Here is a 20,329-nt window from a genome sequence, read left to right as displayed (position 1 = left end):
GCACTGTCCCCCAGCACCACTGCTTAGTCTAGAGACAGGTGCATGACTCAAAGCCCTGGGGTCGATGGGTAGAGAATCTTTCTGAGAAGAAAGCCAAGAGAGACAGGCTGATGATATTCTGCAAACCTCTGTATTCAGCTGAGCTGACCTCCACAAGAGAACTTCCCATCAAGTCCAATAACATAGCATCTTGTCATTTGTGTGAGTTCGAGTTGAATTTCTATAACTTGCAACAAAAGGAGTCCCGAGGAATGTGACATTTCATTTGACGAAATAAAATGATCACGATATTAACCAATCTGCCTTGAACCCCTTCCTTTTCTTAACACTTGGGATTGTAACGTATGCTTATGTAAATTCTTACAATTTAAGTGACATATTTGAGTGCAAGACACATTTAGCCTAGAAGCTCATGTCAAACAATTCTTTATTTTTTATGGTACAAATTAAAAGTGACAGATCTGAAGCTGTTAAGAAATACACAAAGTGCAGCTTTACCGACCATACAGATATTGCTCTAGATTAAGTACAGTTATTTTTTTTTTTTTTAAACATTAAGCAACCTGTGCAGATAAATCAGCTTTGGTTTCAATGTCAGAGCAAGTAAGGAGCTTTTAAATATCCAGTTTGGCTTCTTGGTCACAAGTCTATCATGTCAAGTTCTCGTCATGATGATTTTTCCAGAACAACCCAGTCTGTTTCCCTGCCCTCCCTCCTGCTGCCTGCTCCAGGCATGGAGAAGCAGATCTCTTTGCGGTGGCTCATAAGTGACCCTGGTGACCAGTCTAGATCACAGCACATAGGACAAAAAAACAAAAAATAAAAACAAAAAAAAACCAAAAAAAAACATTTTCTTAATAACAAATAAACAAATGTGCCTCACATAATTTCAAGTTGAAGACAAGCAAATCACATGACAAAAAGCTCATTACAAAATGTTCTCCAAAGAGATTTTTACAGTCAAACATGGAAATGAAAATCAATTTTCTTTTTCTCCATTTTTTTTTGTTAAGCTTGGTCATTAACTGGGTACAAGTAGAGTGCTGAGGTAAAACATTGATGAACAGTTTGTATTTTTTTTTTCTTAAAATAGGAACAGTTTAGTATTGCGAGATTGTCAGCAACATTTAGCCGTATCTATACAATGTGCATATACCTACAAATATTGAACTTTGGTCCAGCGTAGAGAAGACGAGCAAAGGCAATTTACGATTTCTTTTTGGTTATAGCTTGAGTTCTTTGATACGCCTCTACTTGTTTTGTTTTGTTTTGTTTTTCCTAGCTCCTTTTGCTTTTGTGTTCTCTCTTTTGTGTGTTGTGTGTGTTGTGTGTGTGTATCGTGTGATTAGAACACAAAGAAACCAAAACCTTGTAAATACAAGTGAAACTTTAGCTGTTCAAAATATTTTTTTTTGGATGAAAGAAGAAAAAAAAACCCACAAACAAGTATAAAACATAGTATCCATTGTCATTTTTTCATCGAATAAAGAAGAAAATGAAGATGACAATAATTTAAACATATGTGAGAAAAATATTGAAGCTTGAAGTACAATCACATATGCCCAAAGTGGCTTTTATTTTTTGTTGGTGACAACCTTAACCTTCAGTTCATGGAAACATAAAAGACATTTAAATGTTATTGGCATATGAAATTGTTTACAAGTGGAAATAAGAAATGTCATAATAAAATTAAGCAATAGGTATGGTCCCGAAGACTTATGAGTTACACAGTATAATTTATATTTCTAAGAATCTGTTCAGGCACCTTTTTTATGCCTTGTAGCAAAAAATTTATCTGTAAAAAATTAATATAAGAAGCATTATAACACCTTATAAATAATTTATAAAACAATACAAAATTATAAAACTATAAAAAAAATCACTGCACATGAATGGTTTCACGACTGTGGGATGAATGTATTTCTTCTTTGTTCTACTCCGGATGATCACTGTTATTTTGTATTTTCACTGTCCTAGTTATACCCTCCCAATTATAGATCTCAGAACTGAGCAGGCCTTATGTAACTGCTGCCGGCATATTTTTAAACATTTAACATCCGTCATATGTTATCTTGTTAACTTCTCTTCTTGGGGAGCCTTTCTTGATGGAATTTGGAACAGGTCCTAGGAGAATACAAAATCTGTTTTAATCAATAAAGTTTTGGGTTTCTGTGTTGTTGGTATTTGTGCAGTTTTTGAGGTGGTGAAATAAGTACCATGATGTTGTTGGCATGGAACAGGCTAGTTGTGGTCCAATTAGCATCAGACTGGTAAAATGGAAACACCTTTTCGAGCAACTAGTTCCACTTTCAGGATTCTTTTTCTTTGTTGGTAGTTTTCTGACTGCTGCATGAATCATCTGAGGGGACAATTACACTGTCCCATTTACATGACAATAAAGGAGACCAAGGAAGAATCTAGAACCCCTGGAGGAAGGAGGTGTTTCTAATTGATTGGTCAATTTGAGGTGGGCTTTCTCTTTTTTCCTCCCAAATTTACCTCTAGCTAGTACATGAGCATGATTAATAACGAATTACTCATAAATATTTACATTCAGACTGCAGGCAAATTCACGGTTCTCTTTTGAGTGCTCCTTTGACAGAACACCTGCATACCTGGGTACACATATCAGTTGCAGGTTCCAAGTGTTTACCTGCACAGCCCTCCTCACTTCTCAGGACATTCTTTGGGCTTCTTAGGGTATTGTGACCCACAGAATCTCTTGAGCAAGTTATTTTTTAAAATGTACTAATCCTCTAGTTCTAATAGTGAAAACTATTCTGATGTGTTATATGAGCTACTTCTCTATATTTTTCTTTTGGTGGAGACACTGAAAACTTCCTTTCTCCTCATGAGAATTCCTCCCCCAATTCCAATTGTTTTAAATCTGCCTGTTACTTTTCTGCTCTATTTATTTATCCCAAGAACAACTGCTTTCCCCCACAAGCCTGCCATCACAGACTTGATGAGAGGGGTAGCAGAGAAGATGAGATTAACAGGATACTTGATGGCCCTTAACAATGATCCGGTTGCTATCACTTTCTTTGTGGCCTGTTTCTTTGTGTGGGTGTATATGGGTGTGTGCATGCCTGTGTGTACTTTGACTGAAATCTTGAGACATTTCTTTGGCTATCAGACTTCTGAGAGAAATTGCTTTGCACAGAAGCATAACATAGATGTAAGTATTGAACCAAATGTGCAGCTTATGTTTATATTACAAAATTAGTTTTGGTCAGCTCTCCATATACGTGGCCAACAGACTGAGAAAAATCCCAAGCTCTGGTGTGGACAGTGAGCACAATTACAGCTTATGCCAGTGTTGACAGTTCATCGAGCAAAGCCCTAGTTATTTTGGAGTCTCTCCTGCATTTCAGTAGGATCTCAGTGGAAAAGACACGGTTCTTCCCCACTTCTGCAGCCTTCCAACAGACCCCCGAGACCACGGAGATGGAGAAATGAGGGAAGAACGGGAAATGCGAGCTCCGTTTTCTTTTCTCAAACCCACAAGTCATAGTGAGAAGAAAGCAACAAATGCTTTGGCACACGATCCAGGATGCCCCCCTTAAACAAACAAACAAACAAACAAAAAACACCCAGAAGGAAAAAAAATAAATAAATAAAAGAAACCCTCCCTCCCCACAAAAAAACAAACCAATAGTGAGCCTCACAGAATGGCTTCAACAATGGTACCCACCCGGTTGGTGGAGACAATAGATGGGAAAGATGGGAGATATCAGGCTTCCTATTTTTCTGTTAGTACAAATGTAAAAATTTGTAACACAACTTTACACGCAGAGAAGAGTAGACAACGATCGCGTTTGCAATGCCATGTTTCTGACTTTGGTTAATAGGTTTCATAGTGAATCAGCACTTGGTACCTGAAAGGATGTAGCCCTCCTCCAGGTGGCAGGCTTGTATTCGCTTTGAACAGATACAAGTTTTTGTTGTCGTTTTTTTGGTTTTAGTTTTGTTTTTCTTTTTCCTTAAAACATGTTCACATTTTCATAATACACAGCAAAAAGTATGTGGTTATTTGGTTTGCTTTAAAAAACTGGCTTTGGGGAGACAGGTGGGGGATGGGAACTATCCTACCACACACACCTTCCGTGTGGTGTATTCTTTGTTTAAAAATTTTCAAAAAATTTTCTTTTTTTTCTTTTTGGAAAACCAATGGACACATATAAACCATTCTGTCCACTTGGTAGTTTTCTTAGTCTTTTACGTACAATGGTGATGATGACTGGGGTGTTGTTTAAATTTAATTTTAATTTGCTATCATCTTCATCTCCTTTCTTTTCTTTTCTTTTTTCTTTCTTTCTTTCTTTCTTTTTTTTTTTTTTTTTTTGGTGGAGTCCCAAGGGGTGGGGTTTCATTACTGTGGATTTTGCCTCTGATTATGGGTGGACGTCTCTTTAGGAGTTTTCTTCCAGAGAGTCTGTTAAGGGTTCCAGAGGGACTGCCGTGGCGGGCTCGTGCTGTTTTAAGCGTTTAATTGTATTCTTCAGGGCTTGCCTCTTATTGCAGAACCAAACTCTAACTACTTCCCGGTCATAGTTCAGCTTCTCAGCAATTTCGGTCATTTCCTGCCCAGAGGGGTGTGTGTTCTTCTCAAAGTGGGCATTGAGGATCTCAAGGGCCTGGGGTGTGAAGGAGGTGCGCCGCTTGCGCTTTTTGGACGGTTCACTCCCGATAAACTCGGTCAGGTTCTGCATACCTGCTCGATGGCGGGCCTCAGCCTCAGCCATCCACCGCTCAAGCACCGGCTTGATCTTCTGGGCACTTTTAGGGGTGATGTCCAGCTTTTCAAACCTGGCAGGATACAAAAGGCCAGGGTTCAGTTTGGCTGTCAGACTGCTAGCTATAGTGTTCTCTTGGGCTTCCTGTGGTAGGAAAAAGTGGCTTCTCAGGATGGTGTGTCTGGGGGGAGAATTGAGAAAGAACAGTCTTACACTGAGTCCTCTGCCAGGGTGGGCTTCCTGCCTGCCTGCCTGACTGCCTGGCAGGGCGAATTCACTCCAGATTAACAGCCAGCAGCAAGGTAGCCAGCCCCGCCCAAGCCAGCGCCCACCCTCCCAGCGTGCTCCATGCCAGTGCATGCAAACCACGCGCGCACACAAGACGAGGGTCGAGGAGAGGCAGAGACCCGCAGGACACCCGCGCCAGCACAACGGGAACACAAACAACTGCCAGGTTTCCCTCGAAACCCTGAGATCTAAGCTTGCGTTTCAGTTGCACCAGCTTGGCTTCCCCAGTCTCAGACTTCTTAAGGCAAAAATTAACCTTACCAAGTGACATCTAAAAAAAACAGTTGTCATGTTCTTTTATTTAAAAAGATTATGCTTTACATTTAGTTTTCTTTAAATTCTTCCTGGTTTATCTGGGGTATGAAAATGTTGGAGCTATTAGCATAGTTATGACAATTGGGGCAAGTTCTTTTTTTATGACTCTATTTTTATTGTTCTTTTGTGTCTCAGTTTAACTTCTCTCTTGCCCCTGCACTCCACCCCTCCAACCTTTGGTAACAATTTTCACCTTATGTAAGTTAACAACATGCCCCTTTTCCAGGTAAAATATAGCCCAGTTGCTACTTCATAGTTCTGGCTCAAACAGCTGGACACATTGTAATTACTATGGAATACCCCACCCCTGGATGTGCTAAGGCCACCTCAGCCTTCCAATCACTGTCCAGGGTAATGGTGTTCTTTTGCACCAGGGCATCAAGCTGTGTTTAATGTGCGATATCTGCAAACTGTACTTGAATGATATCATTTTCTGTAAATGAGGTCTTCTATATGTCAATTGCCATCAGCAATTCTTTGCTACATTGACTTTAAAAAATATGAAGCATCCTGAACAAAATTATATAGAGTGTTTTAAGAGGTCATCCTGGTACCAAATCCATACTCACTTTCAATGAAAAACAAAAAGTACCGGTTCCTTTTATTCATTTGCTTCTTAATTCTAAATCCAAATTCACAACCTTCCAGTATTAACAACTTTGGGTACACAGAATTCCCCTCTCTTTTAGAAATACAACATGCTGTTGAGATACAACAGTCTGACTGCAAAGTGCACCTTGTTATAATAGTCTGTTTTCATAGAGCTGAAATGAACCTGCCTTAGTCACAACATGTTTTATGAGGATGCTTGCAAAATGACAATAAAGGATAGGTTTCCTTTATGTGCCATAATCTCATTTTTGGCAATATATTTTTAAGATCTCTTACATTGTGACAAGCAGCACAAATAGGATCAAATTTTAATGCAATTTCCATGGCATTTCCTTCCCTGTAAAATTCAAGGTGTTTATTTTTGAAAAATCCAACTTCCTGTACAGGTCAAGGAGGGAAGAAGTACATTTGCTTCGAAACAAAGTGAAATAAGTATTTAATATCATTTAATGAGCTTGTCACTGGTGGCCAACAGCTCCTAGTGTTGTTATAATTAGCCATATACTGCATATTGGCATTGTTTACCAGTTTACCATAAAAGCCCCAAAGCTTGAACTCTTGATAGCATCACAATAGGCTTTACCTCATCATGGCACCAGGGGCATGGAGCTTGTGACAGGGATGTTTAGTGTATTGGTGGCATCTTATTCTTTGTGCCTCTGATAAAGAGAGACTCAAGGTAGCACCTGGAGTCACTGCAGCTGATTAGGGGGAAATGTTGCCTGAGTGTGCTGGCTCCATTGCACATCCCTTCCACTCTTTGGATTCACTGAAATTGTTTCTGTGTAAGATCTTGATTTTTTTTCAAGACTTTTCTTTGTTTGTTCTTGGTAGCTCCTTAGATGACCTCACTGAAAAACTGGAAGCTGAAGCTGGAGAAAGGTGTCTGACCTGCAGTACAATACTAAAAATTCTCTAAGTCTCTATATTCCACAGTTTTTCCCCCGGCTCTGCTCTGGGAAGACTTTAGGAATCAACATATTTGATTGGGAATGCCCAGGAAACACTAGGTGTGTGAATTCAAACATTAGACAGCACTTCAATCAATAAAAGGAAATCACATTTTAGGGCTAAAAATAAGCCAAAGAGGAATTTAGCAACAATAGCAAATTGGCAACAACTTGAAAACCTGTGGCTGCCTTTATCACAAGGCTGTCAAGATGAAACAAAATTAATGTTTCCCAACAGGGAGCAACAGTATTCATATCATTGATGCTGCTTGTTAGTGTTGATGCTTCTGTACATGTTGTTTGGAATAACATATACAAGCCTTGAAACAAATTTCCCAGCAGTAGTATCCTTGTATAGACTGAATAAAGGTTATTTTCTACAGGGAGGTATCTTATAAGAAAAAACAGTAGGGGAGACCATAGAAGTGAGAGGATCCTATGGTGCTTTTTGTATTTAACAACAATCAATGGGTTTTATGGAAAATCATTGAGCAAAATGTGAGCTGCAAGCTACTACCCCATACTGATGTTATTTATAACCTTAGTCTTAAACTGCAGGAAAAGTACACTTCCGTCCTTTGGGGAATACATTAAAAGTATAAAGAGCAGATAAAAAGACAGCATTTCATGGATCACCAAGAACAAAATCCACTTAAATGAGTTTAGAGTTGGTTTCTTGGCTTTTCCTGATGGAGGAGGACTCATAAGGCATTGCCCAAGAGGAAAAAGCTCTTACCGAAGTGCCTTTGTTACCTCATGCATAAACATGGGATTAGTGCAACACACACATGCATGCATGGGGTCTGCTTCTGACGACTTAACCCGGATCAACTTGAACACAACCAAGGCTGGATTCTGTCATTTATTTATTTAATTTGGAGGGGAGGGGGGTTGGGCACCATTAGGCCAGATTCTCACTACCCTTTTCTGAGCCATTTAAAGCAGCTGCCGCTGCTTCTTTTTAAAAAATGTGCTCTTAAAGCTATGTTTAGGAAGGCAAATAAAAAGAATTCCTTCAAGGTCACAAGATGGCTAAAAAAATTTTTTTTAAATGTGTATTTTCTTGAAAAATCCTGATAGCCATCTCTGGACAGAAGTAGTGGGAGTGTTAACGCAAATGAAGACTGGCAGCTTTACAACATTTGTTCAGGATACTTGGTGCAGACAGGAGTCAGTGGCTCTCAGCTGCACAGGAGCTGGGGCCCAGAAGGAAGTCTCCTGACCTGGGGTAGTATATTTCCAATGAGACCGCCTTGGAAGTTCTTTGTGAGTTGACAGGAGTTATAAGCCAGAACCCCTCCAATCTGCTTTAGCATACTTATTTGCATTTACAGCATCAATCTCAACATATAACTACCCCAAACTTTGTTCCCACGCTCTGCCCCTCCAGCTTTGCCCACCCGGAGATGAAAAACCGAGCCGAGAGGGCAAGGGGCCCAGGTCGGCCAGGAGAGGTGACAACATGCGGCGCGGGTTACCTGCAGATGGCCGACTGGCTGTACGCAGGGCCCTCTGTAGCACTGAGAGCTTGTCCCACCTGAGTCTGGGTCAGGCCAAGGGACAGGCGCCGGATTTTAAAAGCTTTGGCAAATTCTCGAATCTCTTCCAGATTAACCCCATCCACCTCACCCGCTGCCGTTTGAGGATCTGTGGAGATGTTTTTAAAAATAGGATCAATACGTCAACATGCAACAGAGTAATATCTGTTTATTAGGGTATATAAGAAAGTGACTCTAACAGCAGAATAGTGGGGAATTCAACATCCCAGAATGTTCTCTTTGTCTCCCAGGTGAGGCGCCAAGCTCCCAACCCCAACTCATTACACCTCTGCAAATCATTCTTCAAGATGTTTCTATCCCAGAAGAAGGCACATCTGGTTCATACTGCCACTTCCGCAAGAGAGAAGCATGCTTCTCAGGGCTTAAAGAATAAAACGTGGTGCAGGGAGGCATTTTCTAGGGGGAATGTGATACCATTTTGCCCATAAATATGTTCAAATATTGTGCAAAAAAATATAGACATGTAAAGGTTTCCATTTGAAGTGTCATAATTGGGATCTTTAGTGCTAAAAATTGCCCTTGAAGAAAATAGTATTTTGTGTTTTTCCTTTACCTGGTCACCATGAAGCCAGGCTAACAGATGATAATGTTCCCTAATTTTTTATGTCCACATTAGCCCCTCAGAAGAGCACGCTTATGAAGCTGTGAGAATAATATTATCTTTTCTTCCCCCATAGCAGTTTACTGACACAGCTGCCTTTGTCCCCTGAAAGGGCATATAATAAAAAATGCCTACCACAGGAAGGCTCCTTTGGTGCAGGATAACGCGGTCAATTTAGGACTTATCAAGGGAAATGACACAACAGCTGGAGAATGAAACTTTTCCCCCCCTGGCTACTGATCCCTGGATAAATGAAAGCATACACCAAGCTGGAGACAGCATGGGTTGGGGATGGTGGAAGATTTCAAAGTGCTGCTCAATCCTGCCTGTAGCGAAGCCATTCTCCCTGTGAGCTGTCTCTATTGTTCTTCACCTCATTCCTCGGACTTAGGTGAAAAGTTTCTCTCTTCCTTTTTCAGTACAATAACCCATCAATTTCAGTAAATTTGAGTTCTCTTCCAAAGACTGTGGTTGACTATTTTATGCTTCTGGGTTCAGGTCTATAGACACTCTGGTTGTTAGGAAAAGAAACAAACATTTGCATCCCAAATGACAATTTTTAAAGGACTTTTAAATAAATATGTTAAGATCTGAGGGAGTGGGGGAAGGGGTTGGAGATTTGTGTATAGATTCGTACTGGGGAGGGATCCTTCCAGCCTCCAGAAAATGATCCCTATGAATAGAATCTGCAGTAAAGCTGTACATTATATCTTTATCTTCATAATTGAAAAAGAAGTCTGGCCAGGTGTGGCATGTACCTGTAGTCCCAGCTACTTGGAAGGCTGAGGCAGGAGGATCACTTGAGCCCAGGATTTCAGGACCAGCCTGGGCAACACAGTGAGACCTCATTTCTTAAGAAAACAAAAACAAAAAAAAAAAACAAAAGAAACAAAAAAGTCCTGTGGAATTTTCATCACTAGTCTTAAATTCATTGTGGGGAGATGGAACAGTAGTATGGCCATACAATTGATCTGTATTTTTCAAAATTACTGCTGGGGGTCCTGAGTGGCGGGAGGAATCAAAACATATGTAAGAAACATTTCCAGCCTCTCTAGAGTTGATAGTCTATTGGGGCTTGGGGTTCAATACTATTGCATCAGAAGCAATTAGAGAAAATACCAGGAGAGAAGAATCTGAAGCCAGTGGTATGACATCCACATGGGGTGCAGAGAAGGGAAAAGAGACAGAAAAGAGGGGTCATCTGGTCTTACCCATGGGCAGCAGAGAATGGAGAGACCTTATTCTGGTTAGTGGGAACAGTGTGCAGATGGGTACAGACACAGGGAGGAACAAGACTGGTTGGTTGGTTGGTTGGTGGAACAGGAGCTCATTTGGTGAATTCTTCAGTGTAGCACATTCAGACTCTGTACATGGGCAGGGGTCGAGGAGGTTGCCTATAAAACTGGTTTGACTGTTAAGATGAATTAAAATCCTACTTTTTCTTTCAAAATTTCCTCCAGAAGTCTGGCCAATATTTAGTTAATAAGGATATTGACTAAGTCATTTTTGGGTCATCCCTAGTGTAGATTGCCCTCCGGATCTTAGATTCCACCAGCATGGTAGGATGGAGTGGCTTCCAAGTTTCATTAAGGATTCTGGGGTGGGGGTTACATCCATGTGCACAGCAGCCTCAAGCCCCTTTTCTCATTTCTTCATTTAAAAAATCCCTAGAGGCAGGAGTTGGAAATGAACAGCATGAAAATAAACCCAGTTTTCTAGTGCTTGCAAATTTTTCAAATTACTTGCCAATATTTGAACACTGATTTCTAAAGAAAAATCTGGATTTTCCATGTTCTTTTGGCTGCACTGGATTTCCATTTGCAGTTGGCAATGCTCACACCGCTGAGACTAATTCTTGTTGCCCTTTTAACCTCTCATTGTCCTCACGTCCAGCCCTCAGACCTGTTGCCTGCACAGAATGTGTTGTGACCCCACATTTAGACCATACATTCCCATGGTGGGTTCCAGGAGGAAGCAGGAGGAGTCTTGGCTAGTGCAATGGCTGTGGTCCCACCAAGGGCCACAGTATATAAATAGAAGAGATATGCTGTATACTGTATAAAAAATTTTGGGGGGAAAGAAGGGTTATTAGAATTTAAGAAAAAGTTTAAAAAGCTTCTTGGCTGGGGGAGTGAGGCAATAATAACATAATAATTGAGGAGCCCTGACTTAGTACAGAAAGGAACAGTTGGTACAGAATTGGTGAAGTATGGGAAAGGCCTGTCCGGTCAGGAGAGAGAAGAGAGGGGCTGGACAGTCTTGTAAGGGTAGATAGTAGAGGGTCGGGGGGGAAAAAAAGCCAGAGCGAAGCCAAAGACTTTCCTTGTAAAAACATGGCTTTTAGGAAAGCAGTTTTCTTACTTTGGCAAGCCTAAGAGCCACCAGGGGCCCAGGGATGTGCAATTTTAATAGATCAGTAGATGTGGGGGACCTGCTGACCCACTTGCAGAAATCTTTCTCTGTGGTTTGCAAGGTCTGAGTGTGGCATCCTCTTTATGCCATTGTGTTTCCTAACCCTTAACTGATGCTCTCTCACCTGTCCAGGTCTGATAGGCCAGATAGGCCAGATGAGGGGGGCTCCTGAGCGGAGCTCCCTTGTTCTTTCCTTCCCACTCCCTCTAATGCCTGGCAAGTGGCAAAGATCTGTGAGTCAGCTGGCTGGCAATGCCAGTGCAGTCTGTGGTCAGGGAGAGAGTTTTTTTCTGAGCAAAGCTCAATAGCCCTTGTGAGAAATAAAGTTTTTGCTTTTATTAGCCCCATCTCTAGATCAACTAGAATCATTTGAGGTGCCTAGTATGTGAGGGATGGGTATTTAATCTAAAAGGATTTCTCTGGTCTACTTCAATCCCAGGGACTGTGCTGCCACCAGATTAAGCAGTGCACTGCAGGGCCAGTTTATGACTTGGATAGCAATTTTATGTAAATGCGTCCTATCACCTTTTGTCTCTTCCCCTGCTGCCTTTATTGTCTATGTCTTCTTACTAGTTCTTTGTGACTCGGAACTAATTTCTGTGACCATGGACAATAAGAAGAGGAGAAAAGCAAGTTGTGGATTCTAAGCTCTCTGTGCCTTGAAGGAGTCTTCTGTGGAGGATCCAATATTTACTGTGAAGTTCTGAGAAGTAGGCACCTGAGCCATGAGCTCTGTGTCTTCAGTGAGGCCCCAGCAAACATTTACTTTACCAGAAAGCTGAATTCCTTCTTCCTCCTCTTACACATTTCTCACTCCTGCCTTTTCTCCTGATTCAAATTAGGTGGTAAGATAGGAATTCTTGTGAAATTTATTCAGGGTGATCGACTGCTGACAAAGGCTCCAAGAGGGGAAACTTACTTAGCATCCCTTTGTGCAAAAGTGAGTGCTTAGCTTTCTTCAAATTATGTTCCTATCTATAAAACTCAGATGGCAAAATGTATTACATGGGTTGCCCCATGGGTCCCAAGACTATAGAAATCTTTCCATCCAAAGAAAGGGTCCACCTTTGTACAAATATTTGCTTTATCTTGATTATAACATGTGGGACTTGTCCTTACACATTGGAAGAATTCTTTAGCCGTCTAGGTGCTTGTAACTAATAAAAAGACTAATACTATTATTTCTTTTATCTCAAAGTTTGTCTTAAACTCTGGAAGCTGTTTCACTGTTGAAATAGTTCCCCTTTCTTAAGGGATAAATGCTTTTCTGCTTGAGGAGGGGAAATAAGAAGTGAACATGGCAAATAGAGGCTTCCCCGGAATATTATTCAAGCTCTCACCCTTGCTCAGAGTTTGACATTTCACGCTAGGATAGACTATCCTGGGTTTCTCTCTTCCATTCTCCTGGCTCTGGCAGTTGGGTTAATTTTAAGGATGACTCTGAGGTCACCTTGATTGGGATCATGGGAACTCTCAGATCCCCCATAGGTGGATCTGGCACCTTTAACCAGGTCTAGTGCAAGTTGGTCTGGAATTTCTCTGGACTGAGGAGGAAGTGGTCCTTTTTATAGATGTTTGCTCCAGATTAAGTCAGCCCAATATATTAAACACAGGGTGAGAAAGCAATAGCAGTGATGGCCAGGATCCACCCTGAATTTGACCTTTGCTATAAAGGGGTTAACTGGGTTGGAGATTTAGGATAAACTGGATTTAGAAATTGGCAGTGACTTAAAAGTATAATGATGATGTTCCTATATCAAATCTGGAACACATGGGCTAAAAAGTAAAGAGATTAAAAAAAAAATGAAAACCAAATGTAAAGTGTGTGAAAACAAACCTGTTTTTGTAGAATCTGGTGCATGGTCACTGGGCCCATATCCAACTGAGTGTTCAGTTGCACCAGGATAGATCATTTTTGGTGGTGGTTTTTTTTTTTTTTTTTTAAATTTAGCTTCTTCTTGCTGTTAGTCTGGGTACCTGTGCAAGGGGTTGCTAAATAGGCTGAACAGTCACCATGCATCAACATCATCTTTCTATGACCACTCGTTATAGGAGTAATGTGCATCTTTATAAAAGCTGCCAAGAGTATGATTTAAATATCTTATGTAAATACCCATCTGCTTTTTAGAGCTATTCTCACAGCAAATAATGGATTTACTTACCAAATATTTCTGGAAAAATAAGAAATCATTTGGGAATGTGCAAAGCAGTCTGGGAGAATGGTAGACTTGCAATATGTTGACTTCACTGGGTTGTGGGAAAAGGTGTGAATTATGAATCAGGGATTTCACTTTGTTGCAAGCTCTCACCATCTTTATGTTATGGTTTTTGTATTTCTGGAGCTTTCTATCTGTTCTTTTCTGTCTAAGGATAAAACTTACAAGCTGGAGGTTTATAAAAAGTATATTAACTTGTATTAGACAAAGGGGAATGAAGGGAAGGGAAGGGGAATGGGAATAGGAAAGACAGTAGAATGAACTGGATGTAACTTTCTTCTGTTCATCTATGAATACATGACCAGTGAAACTCCATGCCATGTACAACCTCAAGAATAGGAAGTTATACTCCATGTATGTATAATATTGCAAAATACACTCTATCGTCATGTATATCTAAAAGGAACAAATTTTACAAAATATATTAAAAAACGCCAACTCTCCCTGCCCCCCCAAAAAAACCAGCACACAATCAAAACCCAAACCCAAACCTATCTGTTTTAAAAACAGTACACTGTAAATTATTAGACCAAATTGGAACATTTATTAAATCATTTATTTGATTTTTCTTCTAGATTTTCTGAACAACCAGCTAATAGAAGTTATGTCTACCTCTGATGACTATGAAGACTAAGCAAGTTTTAACAGAGGGCAAAGTCCAGAGGTGACATGATGTCCTAATGAGAATATGTATTTGGTCATCTGAGCCCAGATGTGGTGTTCTTTGCATATGAAGATCCTGTTTTCATTAATAAGGCATTACTTTATCATTCCTTTGCCTGGAATGGGTAAGAAATTTGAATAATATTTTTTGGCATGTAGCAGGTTGGCAAATGCTAGGATGAGAGTCTTTGACAATGACATGAGGATTCATTGACTATGACTTTGATCAAAAGTTCTATGATAATGCAAAATAATAAGCAATATATTTTTGGTCTTTGTTCCTGGTTCTTGGTTCCTCCTAAAACTCCTATAATTTAATAAGTAATAGGGATGCTCGGAGCATCTTTTGTTCTATACTTGGACTTTGTCTACGGTTTCTGACGCAGAGCTCTAAATTCCTTGGAATTTCTTTGGTGGAAGGAGCATCTCTTGTTCTAATGAGGTAACTGTTGATGAGATCCTGGATAGCTTCAAGATGGGGGTTAGTCATCAGAAAGACCAAGTTATGATGACAATTTGGGGAGGAGGGGCTGGAGATTGAGTTAATAACCAAGGATGCCTGTGTGATGAAACCTATAAAAATTCATGAACTAGGGCTGGGGATATAGCTCAGTTGGTAGAGTGTCTGCCTAGTATGCACAAGGCCCTGGGTTCAATCCCCAGCACCACACACACACACAGACACACACATACAGACACAGACACACACACACACACACACAAATTCATGAACTACAGGGTTCAGAGACATTCTGGGTTGGTGCACACATCATATATTGGGAGGTGGCACACCTCAACTCCATGGGGACAAAAGTGCCTGCACTCAGGACCCTTCCAGACCTCACCTTGCATACTTCATCTGGCTGTTCATCTGTACCTTTTACCATATCTATTATAAAGAGCTGGTAAACATGTTACCTTGAATTCTGTGAGTCATTATATCACATTATTGAACCAGAGGCATAGGGTCGCTAAATACCTAGGTTATACATACATTCTACCATTTATTCTATTGATGGGTTTTGAGACAGAAGACAAACAACAAACAACATGCTCAGTATCCATAGTAATAAGCTCAGCAATGGGTTTGTCTGACTCCCAGTGGTATTGCTAGACACTGTCATGCAGAGAGGATTGTAGAGCCAATGTGGGCTCCTAATTCAGGCTCTGTGTTTGAGTTTGGGGTTTCATGATTCACTAGTATGTGATAAAGAAGACTCTTTTCTTCAGGTCTTTGTATTTCAGAACACTCATCATTTACTTAGAACTTAGATGTCCCACTGGTCATCATGCAATTGAAATCCCATCTGGCTCATTAAGTAGCTCTGTTACTGATTTCTGAAAAAGGTTAAACAATCCTTGTCCAGATTGTGATAAGTGACCAGAGACAATCCACTTCTATGCATTTGTCTGTCCTTCCATCTTCTATCCATTTAACATGTATCAAGTGTTTACCTTGTGCCAAATGCTGTATTAGTGGAGTGGTTTGTACTTTCACATCTAAGATTTTTGTAAGACATTTGACTTTGGTCCTTTTCCTTCAAGATTGAAGTTCAATTCCCAGCCTCCAGAACCGTGAACCAAATAAACACCTATTCTTTAAAAGTTAAAAAAAAATAAGATTGAAGTTTAACAGCCTAAGTTTATAGCACTGCTGTTATTTAGAAATGAAACATTCTGCACAAACTTATGCAAAATATTCAATTGGAACAAAGTCTGAATCTTTTCCTACAACAACCCTATGAGTTTTTTTTTAATTGTGAAAATGTGGATGTAACTAATTTTATTCATGATTTTATTCAGGTAAAACTAGTGTTTCTGGTCCAAATGGAGAGGGGGTTGTATATCTAGACAACCTAAAATACCAGGTCAGTGGAAAACTCCATATGTGGCCTAAAATTCTGTTCAGTGTTGATGCATCTTTAAGACCAATATCTTTCCATACTGCCTTGTATGATTCTACCCACAAGCATTTTTTCTGGTCTAAATCATCTATACTGTTGAATATATATTATTATTTTCTTTTTTGGAGCGGTTACTTTGCATTATCATATTTACTCCAAGGTACATGAGAATTCTACTGATTCTGTTATAACAGGCCATTCCTGACACTCGACCAAACACAGATACTCACTTGCACATAACCTTATTTTATGGCACAGTTGCCTATGTAGCACTTTAGCCCCTTAATCCCACAACTGCTGGATTTTTTGTTCCCAGTGAATTGCAATGTGTGTACATGTTCTTTGATTTTTAGGTATAAGTAAAAATTGTACTAAAGATAAATAAATGACATTTAAGCAGACCATTGCCCCATTCATCTTAATGTACTTCTATTTGCATGTGTGAAATATGCTATCTTCACCTGCGGACAAATACCATTTCTAAAAAATTTATACACACACACACACACACACACACACACACACACAAACACACATAACTCAGGGAGGGAGACTTTGCAGGCTTATTTTATTTTATGAATGGTTGTTCAGAGGTTTCCCATCTGATTCCAGGCCATGCAGCTCCCTCCACATGCCACTGGAGGTGGCTCATTGTGCACACACACCCACCCGCCCACAGGCACGCTCTCTTTTATTTCCTCTGACACCTACAAACAGAATGGCAGGAGACTTCAAACACACAGAAAAGCAGCTTGACCCTCCGGCTGAGTGCCTGTTGTTGGTTATTTCAGTTCTGAGCTATCTGGCTCATGCCCTGCAAGCTGATCAGTTTCTACCTTCTGGAGGGACAAGACTGACTCAGCACATCAGGAGTCACTTGGGATGGAGCCTGGCTCCTACATGCACTAATCCAAGGGTGTTCTGGGGGCCTGCGGCCCACCATCTGGCCCTGGGCAAGGACTACATTGTAATATTGGATAGCAGTGAGAAAGAGAGAGAGAGAGAGAGAGAGAGAGAGAGAGAGAGAGAGAGAGAGAGAGAGAGAGAGAGAGAGAAAGAGAGAGAGAGAGAGAGAGAGAGAGAGAGAGAGAGAGAGAAAGAGAAAGAGAGTGAGAGACAGAGACAGAGACAGACAGATGCTGCAAATAGGCCACAAGAAGGCAACCATGATTTAAACCGAGCCAGAAAGGATACTTACTGCTGACTAACTGGCCCACGCTCAAAGCTGAAGAAGAGGAGGATGAGGAGGAAGAAGAGGAAGCCTGTCGGACGGGACTTTGAGACATGGATGCTTGGCCGTGAGCCAGGTGCAGAAGATTGCCTTGGGCGGCTGCTTGACCCACTGACGTCTGGGAGGGTTGGTGGAGCTATATGGGGGGTTGTAAAAAAAATACACAAATGAATGGAAAATTAGGGGGGAAATGCCAGGAAACGGAAGTTTCATCTGGGCTTGCATCATTTTATTTCCAAGAATATACAGTCTTCTTCTTAGGAGGAGCATAGGACCTGTACCCACAGGCAGGGTTTAAAAAAAAAATTTATATAATATGTTGCTGCTTGCTTGACAGGTATTTTGTTAGTAATTCTAAATATATTATTAATACCACACTTGGCTTGCTAGAGCACCCAATTTTCTGTACTCCTCAGTCATGACATGTGGCTGGACTCTTTCTTCCTGTTTCTACAATTGCAGCACACTTGACAAGCTTCACGAGTATGTATATATAAAATGCAACACAATTAATTCAGAATGCAAAACTTGAACTGAAAGGTGTGGCCATACCCCATCATTTTATCTCAGAGAGCTGGTAATTAGAGGAAAGTTCCAATTTAGGCTGAGCATATATGGAAACTTTCTGCTCTCCCAGATCCCAGAGTCTGGATGGATTACTGTGGGGTCAATAAAATGCTCTTTGATGTTCTACAGAAAATTAATAGAGAATTGTGGGAGTCAAGATGAAAATATTCCATAACACCCATAGCTCTCAATTGTTCCTTTCTTACTTTTTGCCAGCCACTGTGTCAGGGACATTTGTGCCCTCTCTCACTTAATTCTCACATTAGCCTGTGATATTGTTACTATCTTGAACTCTCATCTACAAATAGGAAGCTGAGGCACAGAGGGGTTAAAGGATTTTATAGGTTCGTCCAGCTGGTGTGGAGGAGCTGGTCTCCGGGCATATGAAGTGTGGCCCTAGGGTCTGAGCTTATAGTCCCAGTATCACAAGGAAGAATTAATTTTAATTAAAAAAAATTTTTTTGTGCATCAAGAAAGGTTGTCTTTGTATCTATTTATTCATTATTCCTTTACTGGTTATTGCAGGACTGTTGCTATGAGGTTTAGGAGTGACTCAGCTCAGGAGAGGAAGGAAAAAAGGAAAGGGAGATGATTGCAGGTCCTAGGGCCATCTGGAGAGATCCCTCTCCATCCTGTATTGTTCTTCAAGAAATATGGTACTAGGGTAGTTCAGGACCCTAAGCAGGTGGGTAAGTGGCATCAACAATAGCCAACTTTGTTGACTGAATACATGTGGAGTTTTTGGTTAATAGAGTGCTCAGACCCATCATTACACTCACAGAGGTGTAGCAAGGTTTTTTAATAAAAGGGGGCCAGCCTGGGAGCATAATTAGCTGAGGTCCTGAACTCCAGTAGCACCCACAAAACAGACACTAATCTTGGACCATTTTTTCCATGCCTATAAGTCAGCCTGGGGTGGTTCAACTGTACATTTATCACTGCTTTTCCACTGAGTATGCTCATAATTTCATTCAGTTTTGTTGAAATATAATTCACATGTAGTAGAATACACCCTTTTCCAACACAGGTTTCATGAGTTTTGTCAAATGAATGTACCTGTGAAATCTCAACAAACAAGACAGAAAACTTTCTTATCATGCCACAAAGTTCCCCTTGTCCTTTGCAATCAATTCCCCCTAACTTTCTGTCCAGACAGTCACTGTTCTGCTTTCTGTCCCTGTGAATTTATTTTTGGCATGATTCCAGAAATAGAAGCATACAGCTCATACCCTTGGTGGATCTGGCTTCTTTTGCTTGGACTGCTGTTTTCATCCTTTTTGTTGGATGCATTGCTAGCTCATTCTTTTTTATTGCTGTTGTTTATCCATTCTATGTTGGTAGGCATTTGGGTTACTTCCACTTTAGGGCATGGGGATATGATGAAAAGAAGCTGTTATAAACATTCATGTTCAAGCCTGTGTGTCTCCTTGTGTTTTTGATTCATTTATAAAAATGCCCAGGACTGGAATTACTGGATCATATTGTAAATGTATGGCAAACATTCTAAGAAATTCCAAAACTGATTTCCAAAGCGGTTGTACCATTTTCTATCTCCACCAGCAATCCAGGAGAATTCTAGTTGTTCCCCATCATCTCCAACACCTGGGATCATCAATCTGTTTAATTTTCTACAGTATTTTTAACCATCAAATTAACATTTACCTTCCAACTATTGTTAGTAAGGGGCTACCTTGTAAATATGCTTAAGGAGCTATATCAACCCTCTGTTCCCCCTTTGATAATGGCTAATAGTGACTCCTCTAACTCAATTGCTATTCTTCTGCCGCAGATGAGCCTGTTATGATTATGATAAGAAAACAACTGGTCCAAGGTCCTGTGGGCTGCTGAACATTAGGATCCAAGTTCCCACTCCATAGTTTAGGGCTCTTCTCAGATTATTAGCCTCTTCTTCCTATGGAATTGCCTGCAGTTACATTTCAAGTGAACACCCTTATTATTATTCAGCTACTCTAAATGGAGGTTACATTATGATCCAGAGATGATCAGGATGGTTATAGGAACCCACATTAATATGCATAAAGCATTTGCCTAAGGTAATTAGCCAATCTTCTGAGCATATAATCAACAATTGAATCCAGTGAATTTTATACTGTAGGGACACATGTTAAAGATTAAATCTATTTTTAATTTACTTAATAAAATGTGATGGATATTTGCTTGTCAATCTACTCCCTCTAACCTATTGAGTTGTCCTTCGGAAGACTAAAACTTGGCAAAAGCTGTTTATAGTTTTGAGTTACTTAATCATGAAGTA

The 20,329-nt window shown here is 40.4% G+C and overlaps 1 protein-coding gene across 1 annotated transcript in view; it reads right to left on the bottom strand.

Annotated features, from left to right (window-relative positions):
* Nucleotides 1-4,412: 4,412 nt before the first annotated feature.
* Pou6f2 (POU class 6 homeobox 2) overlaps nt 4,413-20,329 on the bottom strand; it is a 463,599-nt gene continuing 447,682 nt past the window's right edge. Inside the window, exons 8-10 of the mRNA XM_047561027.1 lie at nt 17,455-17,623; nt 8,380-8,548; nt 4,413-4,917 (exon numbers count right to left, since the gene is read on the bottom strand). Coding sequence (XP_047416983.1) covers nt 4,413-4,917; nt 8,380-8,548; nt 17,455-17,623 — 843 coding nt within the window. The remainder of the gene's footprint in view (nt 4,918-8,379; nt 8,549-17,454; nt 17,624-20,329) is intronic.

The sequence above is a fragment of the Sciurus carolinensis genome, chromosome 8, assembly GCF_902686445.1.
Source record: "Sciurus carolinensis chromosome 8, mSciCar1.2, whole genome shotgun sequence".
Taxonomy (NCBI): domain Eukaryota; kingdom Metazoa; phylum Chordata; class Mammalia; order Rodentia; family Sciuridae; genus Sciurus; species Sciurus carolinensis.
This window is presented reverse-complemented; position numbering and strand designations above follow the sequence as displayed.